Consider the following 25,072-nt stretch of genomic DNA (forward strand, 5'->3'; position numbering starts at 1 on the left):
TTTTATTTCATTTCATTCCTGCTCCATGACAGGAAAAAACCAAGTGTAGTCCTTACCTGAATTGAGCCTGTGGCTGAAGGGCTTGCCATAACTTTATGTTAGGGGAGTCTCATGGCCAACATCTCTGTGGCTTAATACCATGTAAGTCTTCAGTCGTTGCACAGAGTGTGCCTGGTGCTGGAGAAGACTCTTGAAGAGTCCCTTGAAAAGCAAGGAGATCAAACCAGTCAATCCTAAAGGAAGTCAACCCTAAATACTCTTTGGAAGGACTGACTCTGAAGCAGAAGCTGAAACTTCAATACTTTGGCCACCTGATGCAAACAGCTGACTTATTGGAAAAGACCCTGATGCTGGAAAGGGTTGAAGGCAGGAGGTGAAGGGGTTGACAGAGGATGAGATGGTTGGATGGCATCACAGATTCGATGGACATGAACTTGAGCAAACTCAGTGAGATGGTGAGGGACAGGGAAGCCTGGCATGCTGCAGTCCATGGGGTTGCAAAGAGTTGGACACGACTTGGTACTGAACAACAACAGAGTGTGATGGGGATACAGACTATTCTATCCTGTTATTCTCCCATCTTTAGCGCCTGATCCAAGGGTGCCTGCATGCAGACAGAGATAATAGAGGATTACAGGGGTCGTTTCTAATGTTTTGAAGTGGAAGTGCACGAATAACATCACCTACATTCCACAACTGACTGCAAAGGAGGCTGGGGGATGTAGTCCAGTTTGTGAGCCCAGGAGAGCTGGGAAAGTCTGAGGCATGAGTAACCAGTCCTGTCCACACTCTTGTTTCTCAGTTCCTCCAAACAGCCCTTACTCCAGTCAGTGGGCTGGATCTACAGTGAAAACCTATACCACTTGGTGCAGACATTCAGTGGCTCCTTAAAACCTCATAGGAACTTTCCTGGTGGTCCAGTGGTTAAGACTTCACCTTCTAATGCAGAGGATGCAAATTCAATCCCTGATCGGGGAGCTAAGATCTTACATGCCTCTTGGCCATAAAACCAAAACATGAAACAGAAGCCATGTTGTAACAAATGCAATAAAAGCTTTAAATATGGTCCACATTAAAAACAATCTTTATGAAAAAATAAACTCATAGAAGGTTCTCTATGCTCTGACCCTTAGTCACGTGTCTGGTATCATCTCTCATGACTCATCATCAGGCCACTTATGCACCAGTAACAGGGGAATGTTTCACACTCACTGATGTTCTTCCCTTTCTCATATTTGCTTATGCTGCGCCTGTGCCCTGACATCTCACTCCTACTCACCACAGGCTAATTTCTACTCCTCTCTTCAGTCTCAGCTCAAATGCCCTTGATGATTTATTGCTGCTGTCTTTCTTGGGACTGGGTTTTGTCCCCCTCTTTCTGTGTTTCCATGCTTTTCTCTGTGCACACTTACATGCTGTGATCTACTTTCAGAGATTGCTGGACTCTGCACTGTGGGGAGGCAGGGGAACGCAGGACTTGGACTCCCCAGCATGTAGTACAGTAATTAGCATATAACTCAGTCATAAGAATTTATGCTTTCAAATTGTGGTGCTGGAGAAGACACTTGAGCGTCCCTTGGACTGCAAGGAGATCAAATCAGTCGATCCTAAAGGAAATCAACCCTGAATATTCACTGGGAGGACTGATGCTGAAGCTGAAGCTCCAATACTTTGGCCACCTGATGCGAAGAGCTGACCCATTGGAAAAGACTCTGATGCTGGGAAAGATTGAGGGCAGGAGGAGAAGGTGGGGTGATAGAGGATGAGATGGTTGGATGGCATCACTGACTCAGTGGACATGAGTTTGAGCATCTGGGAGATAGTGAAGGGCAGGGAAGCCTGGCATGCTGCGGTTCATGGGGTTGCAAAGAGTCAGACATGACTTCGTGACTGAACGAGACAGAAATCTATTAAAGGATTATGCCAACAACGAGTGAACCGAAAGCTTTTCTGAGTCTAATCTGTCTGAAGGGAGGCAGTGATAGGACGGGTATCTTTAGTCCATTTAGACATCAATCTGCAGTTTGCTGTTCAGGTGAAACACTGGCTGGAGCTTTTCCAGGGAAAAATGTCCAGCTGTTTGGGAAACAGGGCTGATATTTTATGCTCTGTGACTGGATAACAGCTGTCCAGAATCAATTGAGAAAAAAAAAAAAAGAACTTTTTTAGTGCATCAATCATGAACATCCCACAAAAGTCTCTTCTGACAAAAGCCTGAGGAGTTAAGAGGATAACAACCTCTGAGTGAAAATGGAAGCAGATAACGGGGCGGTTGTTTTGTTTATTTATCTAGTCTTCAGACATTTCTGTGGGAGTGTGAGGTGAACAGCCTTTGCATGATACAGATATGGGAATTATTAGTATAAAGGGAAAAAGAGCCCACCCACTGGCACATACATCATCAACCTTTAAGATACAGGTAGAAAAGTGATCTAGCTGAGAACACTGAAAAGGAGTTTTCAGAGAGATAAGATGAAAATCGAGATAGAATGTTTTAGAAAAATCAAGGATGGAAAGTACTTCCGAAAATCTAACTGTCTGAAGTGGCAGATAAGTTGGTAAAAAAAAACGGAAAAGGATAGGAAACATATTCATTGTGTGTAGCCATGTCCAACCTATGTTTCCATTGTTTACTGCCATGGGAGTTTTAATAGGAAAAGTTTGAAATTAAGTATCTTTTATTAGAGAAAGAAAAATGGATGAAGAAATCATGGCACATTCATACAATGGTATACTTTATTTTTTTAAACTCTTTAAAGGAATTTGTTTATTTTAATGGTCTACTTTATACTATTTAAAAATGATATTGTAGAAAATATTTACTAATATAAAAATATGTTTTATACACAAAACAGATAACAAAATAGTGTGTGTGCCTCCAATTTTGTTTTATACGTGCATAGAGCAGCATAAAACATTTGTATGTATATTTATATATGCTGATAAAATTATTTGAAAGAATTCACAAGAAGCTTTTATCATTCTTTGTCTTTAACGTGTCTTCATAGCAACCTTTTTCTTCATCTTTGTTTTCCACTGGTAAAATTTCTTGGCCCTGCAAAAGCTCCTGATAACTGCTAAATGGACAGTGGTCAGAGGATGCAGGGACTAGCTCTTGAGTGAGGCTTAAGTTCTGTGTGACATGCATTTTGATAATACAAGGCCGGTAAGGCCTTTTGACTTACTTGCCAGTTCTTGGCTACACTCTAGGTAGGTGAAGTATTACTGCTGTCTATATGAATAATGGATTCATAAATCTGAGATGTGCAAAAAAATTTTTAAGATCAACTGGTAACTTTCTAAAAAGTGATTGAAGAAACTCTTTTTGCAGGGCCAAGGCAAGGGGAAGAGAACCCTTGGTATTTCAGGAAAGGACTTACTACCCCCCCCCCAAAGAAGATCTTTGTGAAGGAGACAAAGGAGAATAGAAAATGTAGGACTGCATTTCAAGAGACTGGAGTTAACAGAGTCTGTCATCACAGAGAAATAAATTAAGGACTAAAACTTTTATGTTACTAACTTAGAACAATTTTGGAAGAATAATAGAGACAAAAATTGGACTAAGGAGTATGTGTATAGAAGGGGAGCTTGTGAGGAGGAATCTTGATCCACTGGCCCCAAGAAGCTGTTGATCTCAAGGAACATGGAACACAATAGTTTAGGTTCCCCTGTCTGTGTCCTCATCTGGAAAATAAGGGAATTAAAATACATGATCTTCAACCATCTTTCTGCCTTAATTTTTTTACTACTCTAGGAATCTGATCAGTTCTTAAAAAAGAACACTGTTGTAACAAGCTGCACTTGATTGTCATTACCACATAAAGACAGTCTCTCTACAGTCATCTTTGCAAGTTTGTTCTGCATTTAACAAGCAGTAATGTATTTGTTTTTTGTTGCATCATTTCCGTTGTTTCAGCAGCTGTTATAGTTGTCTAAACTCCTAATTTGTTTTCATCAGTAGAAAGAAAGTACCACATTGTTCTGAAGTACCTTTAACAAGAAAAAAATAGAATGGAAAATGTATTAGCTCTACAAATAGAACTTTTGTTTTAAGACGGGGTTATTAACGATTACTACTAAAACTTTTTTCTCTCTTGATTCCCAGGTATTGCAATTTCAGATGAGCTCGATAAGGTACGTTGAACTATCCATCTAGTGAAAATAAAATATAGAACTTACATTTTAATCCAATGTCTAAATGAAAGAGTTTCTGAAACAGGAAGTGTTTAAATTTAATTTATCTGGGTGCTAACATTTGAAAACTTTCAAACTTTTATGCTTTTATGAAAGTTAATGCATGAAATGTATGATATCACCTATTCTTCTGAGTTGAGAGTTTTAGAATTTAGTTAGAGAAAACTGAATCACTGTAGTCACTGAATTACTATACTAATAATGAAAACTAATATTATATAAACTGGGTTCTGCCTGTGTCTATATGATGATGAGAAGACACATACATTTGTAGAACTACCCTTCGGAAACCTTACTAAGATTTTTTAAAAAATAATTCCAAGATGCCAAGGGAATATACCCCTTGGACTGGGGTGATAGTTTTGAAGGTGGTGAAAAGTGATGTGACTCGGAATATATTTTAACAGTAGTGTCAGTGGAACTTGGTAGTAGTTCAGTGTAGAAGAAATCAGTCAATGGTGAGTCCTAGGTTTGGGAGATGAGCAAGTAGGTAAATTTTGGTGCCATTTAGCAAAATTGGAAAACCTGGGGAAACAGCAAATTTTGCAGGTTGAAATAGCATCAAGATTTCTCTTTTGGATTGTTTAGTTTGTCTGTGTAACATATTTATATGAGTTGTTGCTCATGAGGGAGGTTTAATTTGAAGTTATGCATTTAAGCATCTGAAGGCAATGGCAACCCACTCCAGTACTCTTGCCTGGAAAATCCCATGGACGGAGGAGCCTGGTGGGCTACAGTCCATGGGGTCACTAAGAGTCAGACACGACTGAGCAACTTCACTTTCACTTTTCACTTTCATGCATTGGAGAAGGAAATGACAACCAATTCCAGTGTTCTTGCCTGGAGAATCCCAGGGACGGGGGAGCCTGGTGGGCTGCCATCTATGGGGTCGCACAGAGTCGGACACAACTGAAGTGACTTAGCAGCAGCATTTAGGCATCATTGAAATAGAAATTCTCATTTTTTAAATCTTAGAACCCCTTTCAGTTCAGTCACTCAGTCATGTCCGACTCTTTGCGACCCCATGAATCGCAGCACGCCAGGCTTCCCTGTCCATCACAAACTCCCGGAGTTTACTCAGACTCGTGTCCATCGAGTTGGTCATGCCATCCAGCCATCTCATCCTCTGTCATTCCCTTTTCCTCCTGCCCCCAATCCCTCCCAGCATCAGGGTCTTTTCCAATGAGTCAACTCTTCTCACGAGATGACCAAAGTATTAGAGTTTCAGCCTTAGCATTAGTCCTTCCAGTGAACACCCAGGACTGGTCTCCTTTAGGATGGACTGGTTGGACCTCATTGCAGTCCAAGGGACTCTCAAGAGTCTTCTCCAGCACCACAGTTCAAAGCACCAATTCTTCGGCACTCAGCTTTCTTCACAGTCCAACTCTCACATCCATACATGACCACTGGAAAAACCATAGCCTTGACTAGACAGACCTTTGTTGTCAAAGTAATATCTCTGCTTTTTAATATGCTATCTAGGTTGGTCATAACTTTCCTTCCAAGAAGTAAACGTCTTTGAATTTCATGGCTGCAATCACCATCTACAGTGATTTTGGAGCCCCCCAAAATAAAGTCTGACACTGTTTCTACTGTTTCCCCATCTATTTCCCATGAAGTGATGGGACCAGATGCCATGATCTTCGTTTTCTGAATGTTGAGCTTTAACCCAACTTTTTCACTCTCCACTTTCACTTTTATCAAGAGGCTTTTTAGTTCCTCTTCACTTTCTGCCATAAGGGTGGTGTCATCTACATATCTGAGGTTATTGATATTTCTCCCGGCAGTCTTGATTCCAGTTTGTGCTTCTTCCAGCCCAGCGTTTCTCATGATGTACTCTGCATATAAGTTAAATAAGCAGGGTGACAATATACAGCCTTGATGTACTCCTTTTCCTATTTGGAACCAGTCTGTTGTTCCATGTCCAGTTCTAACTGTTGCTTCCTGACCTGCATATAGGTTTCTCAAGAGGCAGGTCAGGTGGTCTGGTATTCCCATCTCTTTCAGAATTTTCCACAGTTTATTGTGATCCACACAGTCAAAGGCTTTGGCATAGTCAATAAAGCAGAAATAGATGTTTTTCTGGAACTCTGTTGCTTTTTTGATGATCCAGTAGATGTTGGCTATTTGATCTCTGGTTCCTCTGCCTTTTCTAAAACTAGCTTGAACATCTGGAAGTTCACGGTTCACGTATTGCTGAAGCCTGGCTTGGAGAATTTTGAGCATTACTTTACTAGCGTGTGAGAGGAGTTCAGTTGTGCGGTAGTTTGAGCATTCTTTGGCATTGCCTTTCTTTGGGATTATAATGAAAACTGACCTTTTCCAGTCCTGTGGCCACTACTGATTTTTCCAAACTTGCTGGCATATAGAGTGCAGCACTTTCATAGCATCATCTTTCAGGATTTGAAATAGCTGAACTGGGATTCCATCACCTCCACTAGCTTTGTTCGTAGTGATGCTTTCTAAGGCCCACTTGACTTCACATTCCAGGATGTCTGGCTCTAGGTGAGTGATCACACCATTGTGATTATTTTGGTCGTGAAGGTCTTTTTTGTACAGTTCTGTGTATTCTTGCCACCTCTTAATATCTTCTGCTTCTGTTAGGTCCATACCATTTCTGTCCTTTATCGAGCCCATCTTTGCATGAAATGTTCCCTTGGTGTCTCTAATTTTCTTGAAGAGATCTCTAGTCTTCTGTTGTTTTCTTCTGTTTCTTTGCATTGATCACTGAGAAAGGCTTTCTTATCTCTCCTGGCTATTCTTTGGAACTCTGCATTTAAATGGGAATTTTCCTTTTCTCCTTTGCTTTTCGCTTCTCTTCTTTTCACAGCTATTTGTAAGGCCTCCCCAGACAGCCATTTTGCTTTTTTGCATTTCTTTTCCATGGGGATGGTCTTGATCCTTGTCTCCTACACAGTGTCACGAACCTCCGTCCATAGTTCATCAGACACTGTATCCATCAGATCTAGTCCCTTAAATCTATTTCTCACTTCCACTGTATAATCATAAGGGATTTGATTTAGGTCATACCTGAATGGTCGAGTGGTTTTCCCTATTTTCTTCAATTTAAGTCTGAGTTTGGCAATGAGGAGTTCATGATCTGAGCCACAGTCAGCTCCCAGTCTTGTTTTTACTAACTGTATAGAGCTTCTCCATCTTTGGCTGCAAAGAATATAATCAATCTGATTTCAGTGTTGACCATCTGGTGATGTCCATGTGTAGAGTCTTCTCTTGAGTTGTTGGAAGAGGGTGTTTGCTATGACCAGTGCGTTCTCTTAGCAAAACTCTATTAGCCTTCGCTCTGCTTCATTCTGTACTCCAAGGCCAAATTTGCTTTTTACTCCAGGTATTTTTTGACTTGATACTTTTGCATTCCAGTCCCCTATAATGAAAAGGACATTTTTGGGGGGAGTTAGTTCAATAATGGACTATATGTTAATAATTATAATTTTAAAATGCAATAAAGTTAGAATCCTTCTATTCCAAGTAAGACTGTACCTTTTGAGTTTGATACCAAAAGCATATTTCTGATTCTCTGAATAAATGAATTTGTGAATGTACTTTTAAATATGGATTTACTTTGATAAATCATCATATTTTTTAATTAATTTATTTATTTTAATTGGAGGCTAATTACTTTACAATATTGTGGTGGTTTTTGCCATACATTGATATGAATCAGCCATGGGTGTACATGTGTCCCCCATCCTGAAACCCCCTCCCACCTCCCTCCCCATTCCATACCTCAGGGTTATCCCAGTGCACTGTCCCTGAGCGCCCTGTCTCATGCATCGAATCTGGACTGGTGATCTATTTCACATACGCTAAGCCATCATAATATTTTAAAATCATTAAAATTTCAATCTATACTAATTCTGTGCAAACTCGGTCTTGACTGTATGCCATTGTTGTCGTTCAAGTTGCCAAGTCATGTCCGACTCCTTGCAACCCCATGGACTGCAGCACACCAGGCTTCCCTGCCCGTCACTGTCTCCCAGAGTTTGCTCATCCTCATGTCCATTGAGTTGATGATGTCATCTAACCATTTTATCATCTCTCGACCCCTTCTCTTCCTGCCCTCGATCTTTCGTAGCATCAGGGACCTTTTCAGTGAGTTGGTTCTTTGCATCAGGTGGCCAAAGTATTGAAGATTCAGCTTCACAGTCAGTCCTTCCAATGAATATTCAGGGCTGATTTCCTTGAGGATTGGCTGGTTTGGTCACCATAGCAGGTAGAATAAGTAACAGATGAGGTCTCCTGGCTTTGTCCTGCTTTTCTAGGCCTCCTCTGTCCATCACTGTTATTTGCCCCAGCGGGTCTCCATCTTACACAGTGACTTAGCTTATAATTTGCAGAAATTTAATAATCTCTATCTTGTATTTATTTTTGTGTTCATTCTAAGTACAAAGACATAATTATCACTATTTCTGGGTTCATTTGCTCCCTCCAGTATGTTCTACAAAGCCGTAGCTGCCTGAACCCTAAATTAGCTTGAATGATTGCTTGGACTTTATCCTTCCCTTTTTCCCCTGGGCTCTCTGACTTGCAGCCTGGTTGCTTTCTACATTAACCTATCTTTGGTGAGCTAAAGAACATTCTAATTATTCTTTGAACTGAAAATGGATTTCGGCCTCACTGGATAAAATTGTGGAAGCCTTGACACTTATTTAAATACCCTCTTCAGGATGCATCTGTCCCTCCTCTCACCTCTCTTCAAAGCACTAGCTCGGGAGAGTTTCCATTTAAATAAGTTGCATAACACCGCACATTTTTACTACTTACCTAATGTTCCTGTTATTGAAGGCTAAATGGAAATTTTATTATTTTTCATTTTTATTCTGGAAGATGCCAACAATTATCATAAATAAGCTTTTATTGAAAAAAATTATGTCAATGCAAAAATATTGCTCTTACTTTCACACCTGATATTTAGGAGTACGAGGTCACACAGAGGGCACACAGGCTTACAGGATCAAAGCCAGGATCCTTTGTTTGCCTAGGAAAAAACCCCTAGTTAAGAGAGAGAGAGAGCCTTGGATAAGAGAGAGAGAGAGAGAGAGAGAGAGAGAGAGAGAGCGCGCGCGCCTGTCTCATGGCGCCCTCTGCTGGCCATGAAGCTCATAGTCCTGCATTTTTCTCAGTAAGAAAAAGTGAATCTCAGGCAGTATAAAACAGCAGTCAAAAAAAAGGCTCACCATGTGTTGAGCTAGCACCTATTTCTTTAATATAGTAGTAGAAATCAATACATATTCTTCCTTGCAATCTACCATTAAAATTTTGGGGGGTTCACTAAAGGTATATTTTTCTTAACTTTTATAAAATACTGATCTTTTATTCTCATATTCTAACTCAATTATAATTTTATGAAATTATTTTTTCTGTGACTTTTAAATTTAGTTTATGAATTCTGATGAAGGTAATAAGAGTTATTAATTTTACTTAAAATGGAAAAATAGAAGATATTATTTGTAAGACCTTTAAAAAAATAAAGGTCTTATTTATTAGTCTTTCCCTTCTCTTTTCTTAGTCACTGTATTGGTTTTCTATTGCTGTTGTAAAAAATTGAAATAACACAAGTTTATTATCCTACAATTCTGTAGGTTAAAGGGTAAACATGCGTCTTCCTGGGCTAAAATCAGGTGTAATGGGGCTTTATTCTTTCCTGAAGTTCTAGAGAAAATCTGTTACCTTGCCTTTCCAGCTTCTAAAGGCTGCTACAGTCCTGGTGCATGATCCCTTTTCTACATCTTTAAAACCAGCAATGTCTCACCTCTCTCTAACTGCATCCAGGAAAAGCTATTCAGTTTTCTGGAATCCTGTGATTAGTCTGGGACCGTCCAGCTAATCTTAATAATTTCACCTTGATCTCACTTTTAACCTTAATCATGCAGAGCCCCTTTTGCCATGTAATGCACTATGTTCACAGTTTTGAGGATTAGCATGTGGGCGTCTTTGGGAAGCCACCTGGCCACCATCCAAGTTCAGATTTCATGTGGTTGTTGTTCAGTCACTCAGTCGTGTCTGACTCTTTGTGCCTCCATGGACTGCAGCACACCAGGCTTCCCTGTCCTTCACTGTCTCCTGGAGTCTGCTTAAACTCATGTCCATTGAGTTGGTGATGCCATCCAGCCATCTCGTTCTCTGTTGCCCCGTTCTCCTGCCTTCAGTCTTTCCCAGCATCAGGGTCTTTTCCAGTAAGTCAGCTCTTTGCATCAGGTGGCCAAAGTATTGGAGCTTCAGCTTCCGCATCAGTCCTTCCAGTGAATATTCAGGGTTGATTTCCTTTAGGATTGACTGATTTGATCTCCTTGCTGTCCAAGGGTCATGAGTCCTCCAGCACCAGTTTGAAATCATCAGTTCTTCGGTGCTCAGCCTTCTTTATCTTTATCTTCTTTATCTTTATATGAAAGATACTTTTCATATCTTTATCTTATTCTTTAGGCCCCTACCATTCTAATTTGCCCTTCAAAATGCCATAGAATACACTTGACTGATACCTTCTCAGGTACCCTTTAGTAGGGCAGTATGACCCGTCCTTCAACTCCTGTGAAAGTTGGATGTTTGTGGACTCAGCCTCCTCCAGAGAATTGTTTCAACTCATTGGAGGCCGTCCTGCCCAGAGATGCTTGGATTGGTGTCACCAGTGACGAACCAAAATGAGGCTCTGAGTTTTCATTTACATTACAGAGCTTCCTGTGGGATCAGCCTGAGAGCAGACTTTAGCTGAGTGAGCTGAATGCTTATCTTTGCTTAGCTTCTTCCTATCTTCTGCTTCTTTCACTGTCTTACAAGCTTCACTTAAGAGACCCCCATCAGTAAGTCACTTACTTATTATCTGCTTTTAGGGAACCCTCCCTAGGGAATCCTGCTAAAAAAAAATTCAGTGACTCGCTGCTATTTAACAGGTTAAGTCCAACTTCCTAAGACTAGAATGAACAGACTATTTTGTCATTCAGATCTGTATCTTCTGCTTTATTTTCCTTTTTTTTCCTCTACTCAGAGTCTGAGCTGTGCTGAAACAGGAATACTGTGTGGCAGCCAGGCTCTAGTATTTTGAAATCATGTATTTTATATGTTTCTACATTTCTGCTGATTGTCATCCCCTCCCCTTTTCCAGCTGTTTTCTATCCTTCAAGCTCAGGTTTTCAGTGTCTAAAACACTGTATATGCACAGTTATTGTTTGAGCAAATGATCCTACTTCTAGAAGTCTATTCCAAGGACACACTGGCAAAGCTATAGAAAGACCAATGTGTGTGACTATTCATTGTTGTGCTATTGTAATAGAAAAAGGGTTGAAATAACTAAATGTTCATTAAAAGAAGAGTAAGGGATAAATTATAGTACATCTACTATAGAGTACTGTACAGCTATAAAAATGAAAGAGTATCTCTGTAAATACATAGAACAATCCCCAGGATATACTGTTGAATAAAATAGGCAAGGATAAATGTGTTTATAGTGTGCTACCATTTATTTAAGTAAGTGTAATGGAACTGTGGATATGTATTTACTTACATTAAAGCCAAAATAACAATGGCAGAACCTGTCATATTGTAAAACACATACACACACACACACACAAAATTACTTTTTAAACGTTACCAATGAGAGAAGGGGAGGAAGAGAAAATGAGAGTGAAGCAGATAGAGAGTAGAGGGTAGGGATAGAATCTTGACTTCTTCAAACTTTGTATCTATGAGACTTTGGAACCATTTAAATATTTTATATATAATTTTTGGGAAGCACAGTTAACTCTTAAAACAGTGATTTCTAACAGATGAGCCCAAACAGTATGGCAAAACACACTCAGATGAATTACTCCATCTTTGTAAACTAGTGATTTGATTTTTCTCTGGTGGAATATACCCGAAGGACAGAGGGAACAACATCAGCTCTTAACCTGTTTTTAGTGACTGTGTTGTTAATGGCAGTTTTGGTATTATTATAAAGAGGCTGTTGTACTGTATGCTTTGTGTGATATACAAAGAATTAATTATGTTGATATTCTTAAGAACCAGAATATTTGGCATAGGGGAAAAAATACAAAAGTGAAAATCCTATATCCTGCTTTGAATGAAAAATACCGTTATGAACTCATAGTTGTTTTTTTTTTTTCATTTTAAAAACAAAAGTACAGTCTCTACAGGCAGTGAACATAGCTGGAGTGCAAGGGATTCTTTCTTTTTTCTCAACTTTTCTGTAAGGCTGAATTATTTAAGTTTAAAACATAGACATTTCTTAGATCTATCCACTATTACCAACACCAAAACAGCGAGTACCCCAAGTATGCAGATTCTAGTCTTAAAATATATTTTCAACTAAAAAGAATCAGTCTCTTGGAATAATGGTTGAGTCTAGGTCAAGAGCAGATGGTATTTACAAAATGAGCCTAAAATGGCTTATGCCAGAAGGCAAGAACTATGAAAGATCACTAGGGTTGTGTCAGAAGAGCTCAGGAGCCAGCTTCAGTAGTCTTCTACTGGAAAGAGTTGAGAAAACTTGAACATGAATAAGAATAATAATTGCAGTGTAATGAATTATACCTAGTACTTTAACCTTTTAACCTTAATCATGCAAAGCCCCTTTTGCCATGTAATGCACTATGTTCACAGTTTTGAGGATTAGCATGTGGGCATCTTTGGGAAGCCATTAATTTGCTTACCTGGCCACCATCCAAGTTCAGATTTCATGTGGTTGTTGTTCAGTCGCTCAGCCGTGTCCGACTCTTTGCCACCCCATGAGTTGCAGCACGCCAGGCCTCCCTGTCCATCACCAACTCCTGGAGTTCACTCAAACTCAGGTCTATCGAGTCAGTGATGCCATCCAGCCATCTCATCCTCTGTCGTCCCCTTCTCCTCCTGCCCCCAGTCTCTTCCAGCATCAGGGTCTTTTCCAGTGAGTCAACTCTTCACATGAGATGGCCAAAGTATTGGAGTTTCAGCTTTAGCATCAGTCCTTCCAATGAACACCCAGGACTGATCTCCTTTAGGATGGACTGGTTGGACCTCCTTGCAGTCCAAGGGACTCTCAAGAGTCTTCTCCAACACCACAGTTCAAAAGCATCAATTCTTTGGCACTCAGCTTTCTTTATAGTCCAACTCTCACATCCATACATGACCACAGGAAAAACCATAGCCTTGACTAGACGGACCTTTGTTGGCAAAGTAATGTCTCTGTTTTTGAATGTGCTATCTAGGTTGGTCATAACTTTCCTTCCAAGGAGGAAGCGTCTTTTAATTTCATGGCTGCAGTCACCATCTGCAGTGATTTTGGAGCCCAATAAAATAAAGTCTGACACTGTTTCCAGTTTCCAGAAGCTCTCAAATCTTGCTGGACAGATGTCATCAGGTCTTCCTGTCCAAGGTGTTGGGAGGTGTTCCTTAATTGGGCCCTAGTTCTATTCCCTGGGATTCCCCATCCATTGTTTTCCATATTTTGTGGCTTCACCATCTGAACGTTTCTTTCTTTTTTAACCTTTTGGCTACTTCTGAAGAAAACATTGGAAAGGATTCCTTTGAGTAACTTCTTCAACTTTCTGACTTTGTGTAGAAAAAATGGAGTTGCTAAGGGCTATTTATTATTTCTTGGAATAGTTTCAGTCCTTTTTACTTCAGGCTAATGCCTTTGCCAACTACCTCAAATAATTTTTGTGTTTCCTGGGTATTTGATTCAGAGAGTAAGTTAACATTTCAAAGTTGCACAGGCCAAAACTGATTCTGAAGCTGTAAATATGTTTATGGATTTTTTTTCTCTAAAATATGTCTTTCCTTAATCCTCTTAGTGCAAATATAGGCTTAACATTTAATAGTATTACTGTTAATTTTCATTCTTATACTTCAAATGATATTAAATTGTGGCAGATAAATATGCCTTTTCAGTAATTGCAAGTCATTAATTTGATTGCATGATTTCACAGCTGAAAGCTTTGATTTCCTAGCTTTGGGAATATAAATACAGAAGGATATCAGATCAGTTGCTATCTTATGAAAACAGTATAAATTATTTGCTATAATTTTCATGAGGGTTGGGGACTCAATATCAAGATATCTGACTATTTTCTGTCACTTATTATCACTTGGATAAATTTCACTGCTGCTCCTAAGTCGTGTCAGTCGTGTCTGACTCTGTGCAACCCCAGAGATGGAAGCCCACCAGGCTCCTCTGTCCCTGGGATTCTCCAGGCAAGAACACTGGAGTGGGTTGCCATTATGTCTAAATCATATTTTACATGTTTTTGGTGTGTATTGGTATATTAATTAATACTACATTGTATATATTTTAATATTGTATTTGTATAATATTTGGGAAAATTGTAAAGATTCAGTTGATCAGATCTGAATTTTAAGGGATTGTTCAAGACTCTTATAATATTACAAATTATAAGCTTGTTTCTCAGATTAAGATATTAAAATTTTTTTTTCTTATTATAAGTACACATTTATAATAGAATTTTGAAAAGACATGCAAATGCCAAAAGAATTAAGAATTACCTGTAGTCCCTCCATTCAGATAAAAACCATTAAATTTTGGTGTTACCATTGTGTTTTCCAGTAAATCAAGCAGTGTCTGGCACATAGTGAATCATAATAAATATAAAAGAATGGATAAATGAAAGAATTAGTCTATGAATGATGAATTGATGGTTTCTAGTAGAAACCCTGAGAGGTTTTGTTTGTCATTTTTTTATTGAAAGCGCCTGACTTTAAGCTTTGATTGCCAAGGCATCTACTTCAAAGGCGGTGTCCATGGAGTTTCCCAGGCAAGAATACTGGGGTTGGCTGCCATTTCTTTCTCCAGGGGATCTTCTCAACGTAGGGATAAAGCTAGGTCTCCTGAATTGCAGGCAGATTCTTTACTGATTGAGCTGCCAAGGATGCCTACTTCAAGGGTAGCTATCACTAATAAACATATGTCAGAGATCCAGGTCCCACCCCCACCTTGTAGCTCCTTTGTCTTAGAGGTATTAATTGATTTTAATAACCTGATGATTCATTTTTTTTTTAACCTGGCTACTTAGTTTTTCTCTTCCCACTTTACATTTCTACTCTCTCTTTTAAATTTGCCAGTGAAGAATGAGCCCATAAAAACCCATAGCTCCCACCTTTAACCCCAGTAAAAGCAGAAACCCAGGCCCATGCTTGCTTTCTTTCACTCTCCCTCTGTGTGGTACCAGGTATACTGTGTAATTCGAGATTCTGTAAGTCAGCAGTCCAGTTCAGTCGCTCAGTCGTGTCCGACTCTTTGTGATCCCATGGACTGCAGCATGCCAGGCTTCTCTGTCTATCACAAACTCTCAGAACTTGCTCAAACTTACGTCTATCGAGTCGGTGATGTCATCCAACCATCGCATCCTGTTGTCCCCTTCTCCTCCTGCCTTCAATCTTTCCCAGCATTGTAGTCTTTTCTAATGAGTCAGTTCTTTGCATCAGCTGGCCAAAGTATTGGAGTTTCAGCTTCAGCATCAGTCCTTCCAATGAATATTCAGGACTGATTTCCTTTAGGATGGACTGTTTGGATCTCCTTTCAGTCCCGGGGATTCTCAAGAGCCTTCTCCAACACCGCAGTTCAAAAGCATCAATTCTTCCACACTCAGCTTTCTTTATAGTCCAACTCTCACATCCATATATGACCACTGGAAAAACCATAGCTTTGACTAGATAGATCTTTGTCGGCAAAGTAATGTCTCTGCTTTTTAATATACTGTCTAGGTTGGTCATAGCTTTTCTTCCAAGGAGCAAGTGTCTTTTAATTTCATGGCTGCAGTCACCATCTGCAGGGATTTTGGAACCCCCAAAATAAAGTCTGTCACTGTTTCCATTGTTTCCCCATCTATTTGTCATTAAGTGATGGGACCAGATGACATGATCTTAGTTTTTTGAATGTTGAGTTTAAGCTACGCTTTTCATGCTCCTCTTTCACCTTCATCAACAGCCTCTTTACTTCTTCACTTTCTGCCATAAAGGTGGTGTCCTCTGCATATCTGATGTTATTGATATTTCTCACAGCAATCTTGACTCCAGCTTGTGCTTCATCCAGCCTGGCATTTCACATAATGTACTCTGCATATAAGTTTAATAAGCAGTGTGACAATGTACAGCCTATTCATATTCCTTTTGCAATTGGAACCAGTCTGTTGTTCCATGTCCGGTTCTAACTGTTGCTTCTTGACCTGCATACAGATTTCTCAGGAGACAGGTAAGATGATCTGGTATTCCATCTCTTGAAGAATTTCCTAGTTTGTTGTGTTCTACACAGTCAAAGGCTTTTGGCGTAGTCAATAAAACACAAGTAGATGTTTTTCTGGAACTCTCTTGCTTTTTCTGTAATGCAATAGATGTTGGCAATTTGATCTCTGGTTCTTCTGCCTTTTCTAAATCCGGCTTGAACATCTGGAAGTTCATGGTTCACGTACTGTTGAAGCCTGGCTTGGAGAATTTTGAGCATTCCTTTGCTAGTGTGTGAGATGAGTGAAATCATGTGGTAGTTTGAATGTTCTTTGGCATTGCCCTTCTTTGGGATTGGAATGAAAACTGACCTTTTCCAGTCCTGTGGCCACTGCTGGGTTTTCCAGATTTGCTGGTATATTGAGTACAGCACTTTCACAGCATCATTTTTGTAGGATTTGGAATCTCTCAACTGGAATTCCATCACTTCCACTAGCTTTGTTTGTAGTGATGCTTCCTAAAGCCACACAAAGATGCTTCTGTAAATCCTTCTTGAAGTTCTGTAATAAACCTTTATTTTTTCAAGTTGCCTGGTGATTATTGCTGAAGAGTGTCTTGCACTTAAAAGAACCACAAGGGCTGGTTCAATAACAGTGTTAGTTATTGGTAGGCTGAAACTGGCACATGAAGATATACTCATATGAATTTTTTAAACAAAAATTAGATCTTACAATAGGTATTGCTTTTTAATCTACTTTGTTTCCCTATTGAGGTATCCCTAGCAGTTGCATGTCTTTGGTATTCATTTTAAAGTATTAAATGATGTAAATATTTAAAATATTTTAAGGCTCACATCATATCCTAGTTTATGAAAAAAGAACATGTTAGCATTTTTTAAAATTAGCATAGCATGCCTGTCATTGATACTGCTCTGCTTCCAACCTCTACTGGATTTCTCTAAGTGTTAGTTGCTCGGTTGTGGCTGACTCTGCGACCCTATGAACTGTAGCCCACCTGGCTTCTCTGTTCATGAGATTCTCCAGGCAAGAATACTGGAGTGGGTTGCCATTTCCTTTTCCAAGGGATCTTCCCAACCCAGGGATTGAACCCAGGTCTCCTGCATTGCAGGCAGATTCTTTACCATCTGAGCCACCAGGGAAGCCCCTGGATTTCTAGAAGTCCAAAATGCTTTGCAGTTGGAGGCAATGTATCCTTCTAACCCTAACTCTCCTGGACTTTGTTCTCTGACTCTACCTCAATTTCTTCCATGTTTGAGAAATTATGCATCATTTTCTAACAACACCAAGTTCTTTCACTATGTGGGCCTTCCCATTCACTCCTCCTTGTGTTACAAATGCTAATCTTCCCCCTCTTCCATCTTGAGAATAAACACACAGACTAAGAAAGCCAAATCAAAGATTTCATTCCTGGATCCTTTACCAAAACGGCCTTCATGAGTGGGCACCTATCCTATAGAGGAAGTCATCTGTAAAGATGGAAAGAACTGAACTTTTATGTCAATTCAGAAAGAAAGGGAAAAAAAGGGACATTTTGATTTGAGGAAGCAGTTTAAAATCTAGACAAGAATATTTCCCTATCGCCCTTTTCATGGCAATATCTAAGGCACAGAAATTCTTTTCTTCTCTTCAGGAAACCATGGCATTTAGTTCTTCTCTTCTGAGACCTCGTGTTATTGGAGAGTGGATTGGTCGAGAAGAGAATGATGCTGACCCACTGGCTGCTGAAATGCTACAGCCCCCATTTCCCAGAAGTAAAAATGAACAATGGGAAAATGAAGATAGTAGCTCTAGCCCTGCAGGAAGGTGAGATGAGATGTCTTCTAAGATTCTGAACACTTTTATCATTTCAGACAAAAGGGAAATCACATGCATGATTTTGATGAGATAACTCTTAGAATTTTATATAGAATATTATATTACATATAAGATAATTAATTTCTCTTTCTTAAAATTAGAGTTTTCTCAGATTTGCTTTTAGATTTGGTTTTGATTTTTTGCTTTACATCTAGCAAGCTTATCATTTCTTTGCTACCAAAACCAAATAGAAAACTAATTACAAGGACATAAACTGTTGGTCAAGACCTACTGTAATATTGGACAAGACCGGCTTATTAGGGTGAGGGTTAAGATTGGAGAGGGAAGACTTCTGATTTACCAGAGAGATCTAGTTATTCAGCAAGAAGAAAACTATTAAGTATATATTAGACTATGGTGGTTTAGTTGCTAAGTCATGTCCAACTCTTGCTACCCCATGGACTGTAGGCCACCAGGCTCTTCTGTCCATGGGATTTTCCAGGTAAGAATACTGGAGTGGGTTGCCATTTCCTTCTCCAGGGGATCTTCCTGACCCTGGGATTGAACCCAAGTATGAAAGACTATACAAGGTGGAATTAGATGGAATATATAGAGAGAAACCTTGGTTTAGAACCATTTGAATTTAGAGTTGATAACTATGATTGAATATAATTATTTATATTCTCTATGGTTTAACTTTTGAAATGATTTTGAAACTATTATAATTTGTGAATTTGAAAGTCCCTGATTTATTTCACTCAATCCTATGATACTCAAAATGGTTTCAGAAGATTTGGCCTAAGTTTCCATGTACTGGTGTGCATGCATGCTAAGTTGCTTCAATGTGTCTGACTCTTTGCGATGCTATGGACTGTAGCCCACCAGGCTCCTCTGTCCATGGGATTCTCCAGGCAAGATTACTGGAGTGGGTTGCCATTTCTTTCTCCAGGGGCTCTTGCAAAGTTGCGTCTCTCTATGTCTCCTGCATTGGAAAGCAGTTCTTTACTACTGAGAAGCCCCCTCTATATACTAGTAGAAGTCAGATAATTTTGAAAAGTCTAGATAATATTTTTTAGAAAAAGTGTATTCAGTATAACTATTTCTTGTAGTACTAACTGCAGTGAGTAAAATTTGAAATGCAAATGAAAACTTCTATGAGGAAGTTGGAGTGAAAAGGCATTATCAAGGCGTGGCTTACACAAGATTGAGGAAAAATACTCATGGACTGAAGTGTGACAGGAACTTAAACTTTCTGTGAGTGTTGCTAGCTGAGCGCCACAGAAGAGTTTTTCCTGTGCATAGCATAGCCACAGTAACTTTGTGTTTCCTACATTAAATTTAGCAGCAACCAATAACCATTCTTTCTCAAGGAGAAAATTGTATTTTCTACAATGTAATAGCTTTCAGGGGTTTTTTACTTTGACTTATCACTTAGTTAGAGGGAAGGAAATTCAGAATACTTGTTTAATGTGCTTCAGGCATATAGAAAATTGATTCTGTTTCCATGAGAAATAACTTTTAAATTATTTAAATAGTTGAAGTGTACTGTATAAGGAGAAGGAAACCATTTCTAAAAATCCATTTACCTTCTTTCATGAAATGTCAGATCAATTTCACCTGTCAATGAGGGTAATTTTATTTTTAACACTAGACATATGAAACACACTAGACCTTTATCTTTATTCATTGCTAGATCTTTAGTTCTTAAATATAAAATAGAGAAATGTCAATTTTCATTGTGCTTTCATTTAGTCATAATAATAAATAGGAGCTATTTATTGCAAATGTTAGTCCTTCTATTTTCTTCCTAGCTTCAGTGAGCTTTTATTTCCTCTTGAATATCCAATAAAGGAGACTTTCTCTTGCAATCCTACTAATATCCACTACCCAGAAAACTCAGTCCATGGAGCTCTCGCTCAAATATTTGTTTTGAAAGCTTGTTTTCACTTTTATTTTTCTCTATCTTTAAATAATGAGTTGCTATATTACCTTATCTTTAAATAATAAGTTCATATATTACCTTTGAAACGAAGGAAGTGGTGAAAATCCTACTCAGATGCCCCATTAGAGAAAAAAGAAGGCACACTTTTTGAACTAAATTTAAAGAGTAGCAATAAAGTTATGGGTTAGAAACTATATTCCATCATGTAATACAAAACCAGGATTTCTGAATTTATGCCAGGAGCTCACACAGCACTAAATTTGACTTGAATGAATAAAAACAGATTGGGGAGCAATTTCCTAGTATCTCAAGAGTCTGTTACTAGAGTGTTAGCTTTTGCCCTTGAATAGTAATGACCTTGTCTTATAACTTATAACTAGTCTTAAAAATTAGCTTGTCTTAAAAATATAACTTGTCTTAAAAATTAGCAGACTAATTACATTCTAGACTCCTGAAAGAGAAGACTTACTTTTTAAGGATGACTTCTGTTTTTCTCTCCCTGACTGGACCTCCTACGTTGCCATTGTCAGTAGACATCTGCTATGTGAGTGAAGGAGGCACAGAAGACTGTGAGTAGACATCTAATAAATAAAAGTTATTTATACGAAGGGTTGTTCATAGTCTATCTTAACATTTTATCTCTTTTCCTATTATGGATTCCCCTCCTGTTAATTGCTCAGGTCTTATTTGAATGGTTGTTATTACAACACCCAATCTTTAGTACATCACTAATTTTCCCTCTCATTCAGAACAATACAGACATAATAGGCTGGACTTCCATCATTAGATTAGACAGGATTAAATAAATTGTGCAGTAAACCATTGAGAGTCTTATGAATAGACTCTTACCCACCATATTTTTCTGGAACTTTTAAAAAATGATACAGTTTGCCTGAACTTTTTCCTTAGGTCCTACAAATACAGCATTGTGTGAAGAGGGTAAACAACTTTAGTATACATAGCTGTCATCTGAAAGGTTAAGTGATGGTTAAAATGAAGGCAATTATGAGGGCAATATAGAGAAATTAATAAAATAAGGCAAGACAATGTAATTGTTAATTGTTAAGAGAGTTTAAGAAAGTAAAGCATCTGAACAAGAAAACAGAAGAAAGAGTCATAAGAGAAAGGTGAATGTGTTAGGGGATTGCATGCTTGCTTTCTTTTTTTTTTTTTTTAATTTATTTATTTATTTATTTTTAATTTTTACTTTACAATTCTGTATTGGTTTTGGCATAGATTGACATGCATGCTTTCTGTGATTGTCATGTGCTACCATTTGACATTGGTTGCTGAGGCTTGTCTCGGTGTTTAGTGGGAAGCATATATATTCATTGCACATTTAGAGTTATTAAAAATAATCACACATTGATAATATAAATGTAAATAAAAATTGAGTTAATAAACCTATATACTTATATTTTGAGCCATCTTAAGTAGAATTTTCAATAGCTGATAATAGACTTCCTAAAATTACTTGCTAAATTATAATTGAATTTTTAAATAGGCTTATCAAGCCTTGAAAGCCTAATGAAGCTCCTCTAAGATGAGCCACTTTATTAAAGTAAGAATAACATCAATAAATATTATATATCCTGTAAATTGACTTTATTCATTGCGAGCATTGTTATCAGATGTAAATATGCCATAAAATGAATAGAAAATTTTATAACCTGGAAATATATATTAAATATTGAAAGCTAAATTCACTTGCCACAAGCAGTGCTCCTTTTCATTAAAGCTCATAACTGCTTCTGATATATCTGTTAACAAACCCTAGAAATATTCCCCTGTTCTTAGAGCTTCTCTGTTGGCAGCCAGAAAGAAACAACAAACAAGCAAATATATTAATTTATGCCATAAATTCAAGTAGTGGTAAGAGGTATGATGGAAAATAAACCAGAACAAGAAAGAAGAAAATGGATGGAGGGCACTTAAAAAAAAAAGAAGTCAAGAATAAAGAAATAATCATAAAATTGTCTAATTTTGGCTGTTGTGGGCATATTAGAAAATATATAATACATGTGGTAGAGACCATATTAAACTTAGTAATTTATTTGCTGTTCTCAAATATTCTCATTTACAGATTTTTAGCATAAAGAATATTGATTAATCAAAAGTGATTTTGCCAATTAAAAAACAGAAATCTTAAAAATATCTAAAACATACAAAAATTGCACTTTATAACTCACAAATTTCTCTTAAAAACCAAAAAAGTATATAACTATCATATATTTCAGAAGGTTGATGAGGTAATTTTAATATATTAAAAATTTGCTCTCATTTAAGAATGTATTCATTTATTTAGTTAGGAAATACCCTGATTCAAATAGTCATTTTATGAAACATTCTTTGGACTCATAGACTGATGGACTTGTTATTAGACAGCTTTTTTGGATTCAATCTGCGTCTCGTTCTGGTAGCACGCCACCATCTTCATGACCAAATCATGTATTTTAATGAGACTAAAGAAAACACTCGCTTCACCGTTCATGAAATGGTCTTGGGCATCGTCAGGTGATGAATGGCAGTTACACATTTGTTATCTGCTGCTTGTTCCTCATTATTCACATTCCAATCTATTTGTTCGTTTTTCGTTTCACTACCTATCTTTCCATTTCCCTGGATTCTCACATCTCTCAAGTTGGAGGACTCATATTACATCTACTTAAATTAATTCTTATTTTATTAGAAAATATGAGATTCAAAAAGAAAGGGTGAATTTGTTAAATATTTATTGAGCATTAATTAACACAAGGTAATGTGCTAGGTACTGGGCGAGACCAATATGGAAACAAAAACTGTAGACTCCAAGTATTGGGTTGACCAGAAAGTTTGTACAGATTTTCCCCTAAGATGTTATAGAAAAGCAATTCTTGCTTTAAAGTGAGGAGAATGGCAAGGACATATATCTTATTTCTGCAGCTCAGTGCATACAATACCTGGTACATAGCAAGCAGTTAATAAATGTCTTGCTAAATAAATTATAAAAATATCACATTTAGACATACAAAGAAAAAAAGAGCTCTTTTGCATAAATCAAAATGCAGCAATTAAGGGTGAAACTTTTTGTGATCTCTTCAACAACTTGGGCCTTAATACAAAGAGAACCTTTTAATTTCTGATTACAAGTCAAGACAAACGGCACAGATTTTCTTACTAAGCTTCAGTGGTGAACTAAACAAGCTTAGCAGATAGCTCAAGAGAGGAGTCATCCAGTTTTCCTACAAAAGAGACCACGCAGGGCAAGAAAAGTCTAACACTTCCCAACCTGTGTTCATAATCAGAATGTGAAATAAAAGGGAGCAAGGTCAGAGCCCCTGAAAGAGTAGGGCCAGGAGGAAGAGAGCAGATACCAAAAGGCAGACCATCGAGTGGGAGGAGGCAGAGGGATGGCCACTTTCAATTGTTCTTTTCCAGGTGATCCTTGTTTAGAACTTATGTGTTAGACCAAAGCAAAGTGGAGTCCTGGAGTATATTAATGGGCTTTCCCACATGGCTCAGTGGTAAAGCGGAGAAGGCAATGGCACCCCACTCCAGTACTCTTGCTTGGAAAATCCCATGGACGGAGGAGCCTGGTAGGCTGCAGTCCATGGGGTCGCTAAGAGTCGGATACGACTGAGAGACTTCACTTTCACTTTTCACTTTCTTGCTTTGGAGAAGCAAATGGCAACCCACTCCAGTGTTCTTGCCTGGAGAATCCCAGGGATGGGGGAGCTGGGTGGGCTTCTGTCTATGGGGTCGCAGAGTCAGACACGACTGAAGCAACTTAATAGCAGCAGCAGTAGTGGTAAAGAATCTGCCTGCAGGTTTGATCCTTCGGTCGGGAAGATGCCCTGGAGGAGGAAATGACAACCCACTCCAGTATTCTTGCCTGGAAAATTCCATGGACAGGGTAGCCTGGTGGTCCATGAGGTCCATGAGGTCACAAAAAATGGACATGACTTACTGACTAAACAACAATATATGTAGTCATTATACATTTAGAGTTTTTATTTTATTAGAAAATCTACAAACAAATTTTCACTAGATTATTTTGCTTTGCAAATCTATGCATATATTAGCAAAATATATCTTGCTAATTTTAATATATTTTGCTAATATATGCATAGATTTGCAAAGCAAAATAATCTAGTGAAAATTTGTTTGTAGATTTTCTTTAGTTACCACAGCTAACTGATAATGTCATCATCATTGAAAATTCACATTGAACTATTTCTTCAGCTTAAAGGTGGAGCTCAAGACTAAAGGACTAAAACAGCAGCAACAGCAACACAAGAAACTTCTGGCAGCCATGCTTTCTCAAGATTCTTTTGAGTCTGTCCATAGTCCCACCCCATCTGTAACAGAAGAAGATATTGATAATGAAGATGATGCAATGGAATTGCTGGGTAATTTTAAAAATTAATAATTTCTCTTTTTCTTCTCTGGCATTGTAAAAGTCTGTAGTGGTTTAGAAATTTTAAAGGTTTTGAGTGGTTTTGTCATAGGGGAAAGAAACTACTTAACACACACTTTTCATTAGACTTTCATGGAGTTGCATGTGAGAATTAAGTTGAAATCAACTCAGCATGTAAAATGTTTATCAGATTGTATTTTGTGCTTTGTATAGGCAGTACTTACCTTCTCCCTGCTTAACTTTATTCTCTGTGCAATTGTGATACAAATTCAGGTCTGTCTGCTTTATTCTCTGATTATTACTGCCTTGATCACATCTTCTGTCTATACAATATATCCGGAGTACCTATTTCAGAGTTCATTCCAAGCTGTCTCCCTATTGTTTCAAAAAACAATAGAAAAAGCAAGTTAAACTTAAAGGGGAAGATAGTAAATTAATGTTTGTATGTCTTCCATAAGTGACAGGAAAGTTTGCAGAGATTTCAGTGTTTTTATAGTCTTATTACTTTTATGGAAACCTTATTGATGTTGTATATATAGGAAGTCCTTTTGTATCTTTTAA

The 25,072-nt window shown here is 38.2% G+C and overlaps 1 protein-coding gene across 1 annotated transcript in view; it reads left to right on the forward strand.

The window, feature by feature from the left end:
- Window positions 1-25,072, forward strand: part of CUNH8orf34 (chromosome unknown C8orf34 homolog) — a 337,095-nt gene that overhangs the window by 97,187 nt on the left and 214,836 nt on the right. The window contains exons 5-7 of the mRNA XM_040261349.1: window positions 4,106-4,134; window positions 18,010-18,182; window positions 24,337-24,503. Of these exons, the coding sequence (XP_040117283.1) occupies window positions 4,106-4,134; window positions 18,010-18,182; window positions 24,337-24,503 (369 nt within the window). The remainder of the gene's footprint in view (window positions 1-4,105; window positions 4,135-18,009; window positions 18,183-24,336; window positions 24,504-25,072) is intronic.

The sequence above is a fragment of the Oryx dammah genome, unplaced genomic scaffold (assembly GCF_014754425.2).
Source record: "Oryx dammah isolate SB20612 unplaced genomic scaffold, SCBI_Odam_1.1 HiC_scaffold_19, whole genome shotgun sequence".
Taxonomy (NCBI): Eukaryota; Metazoa; Chordata; class Mammalia; order Artiodactyla; family Bovidae; genus Oryx; species Oryx dammah.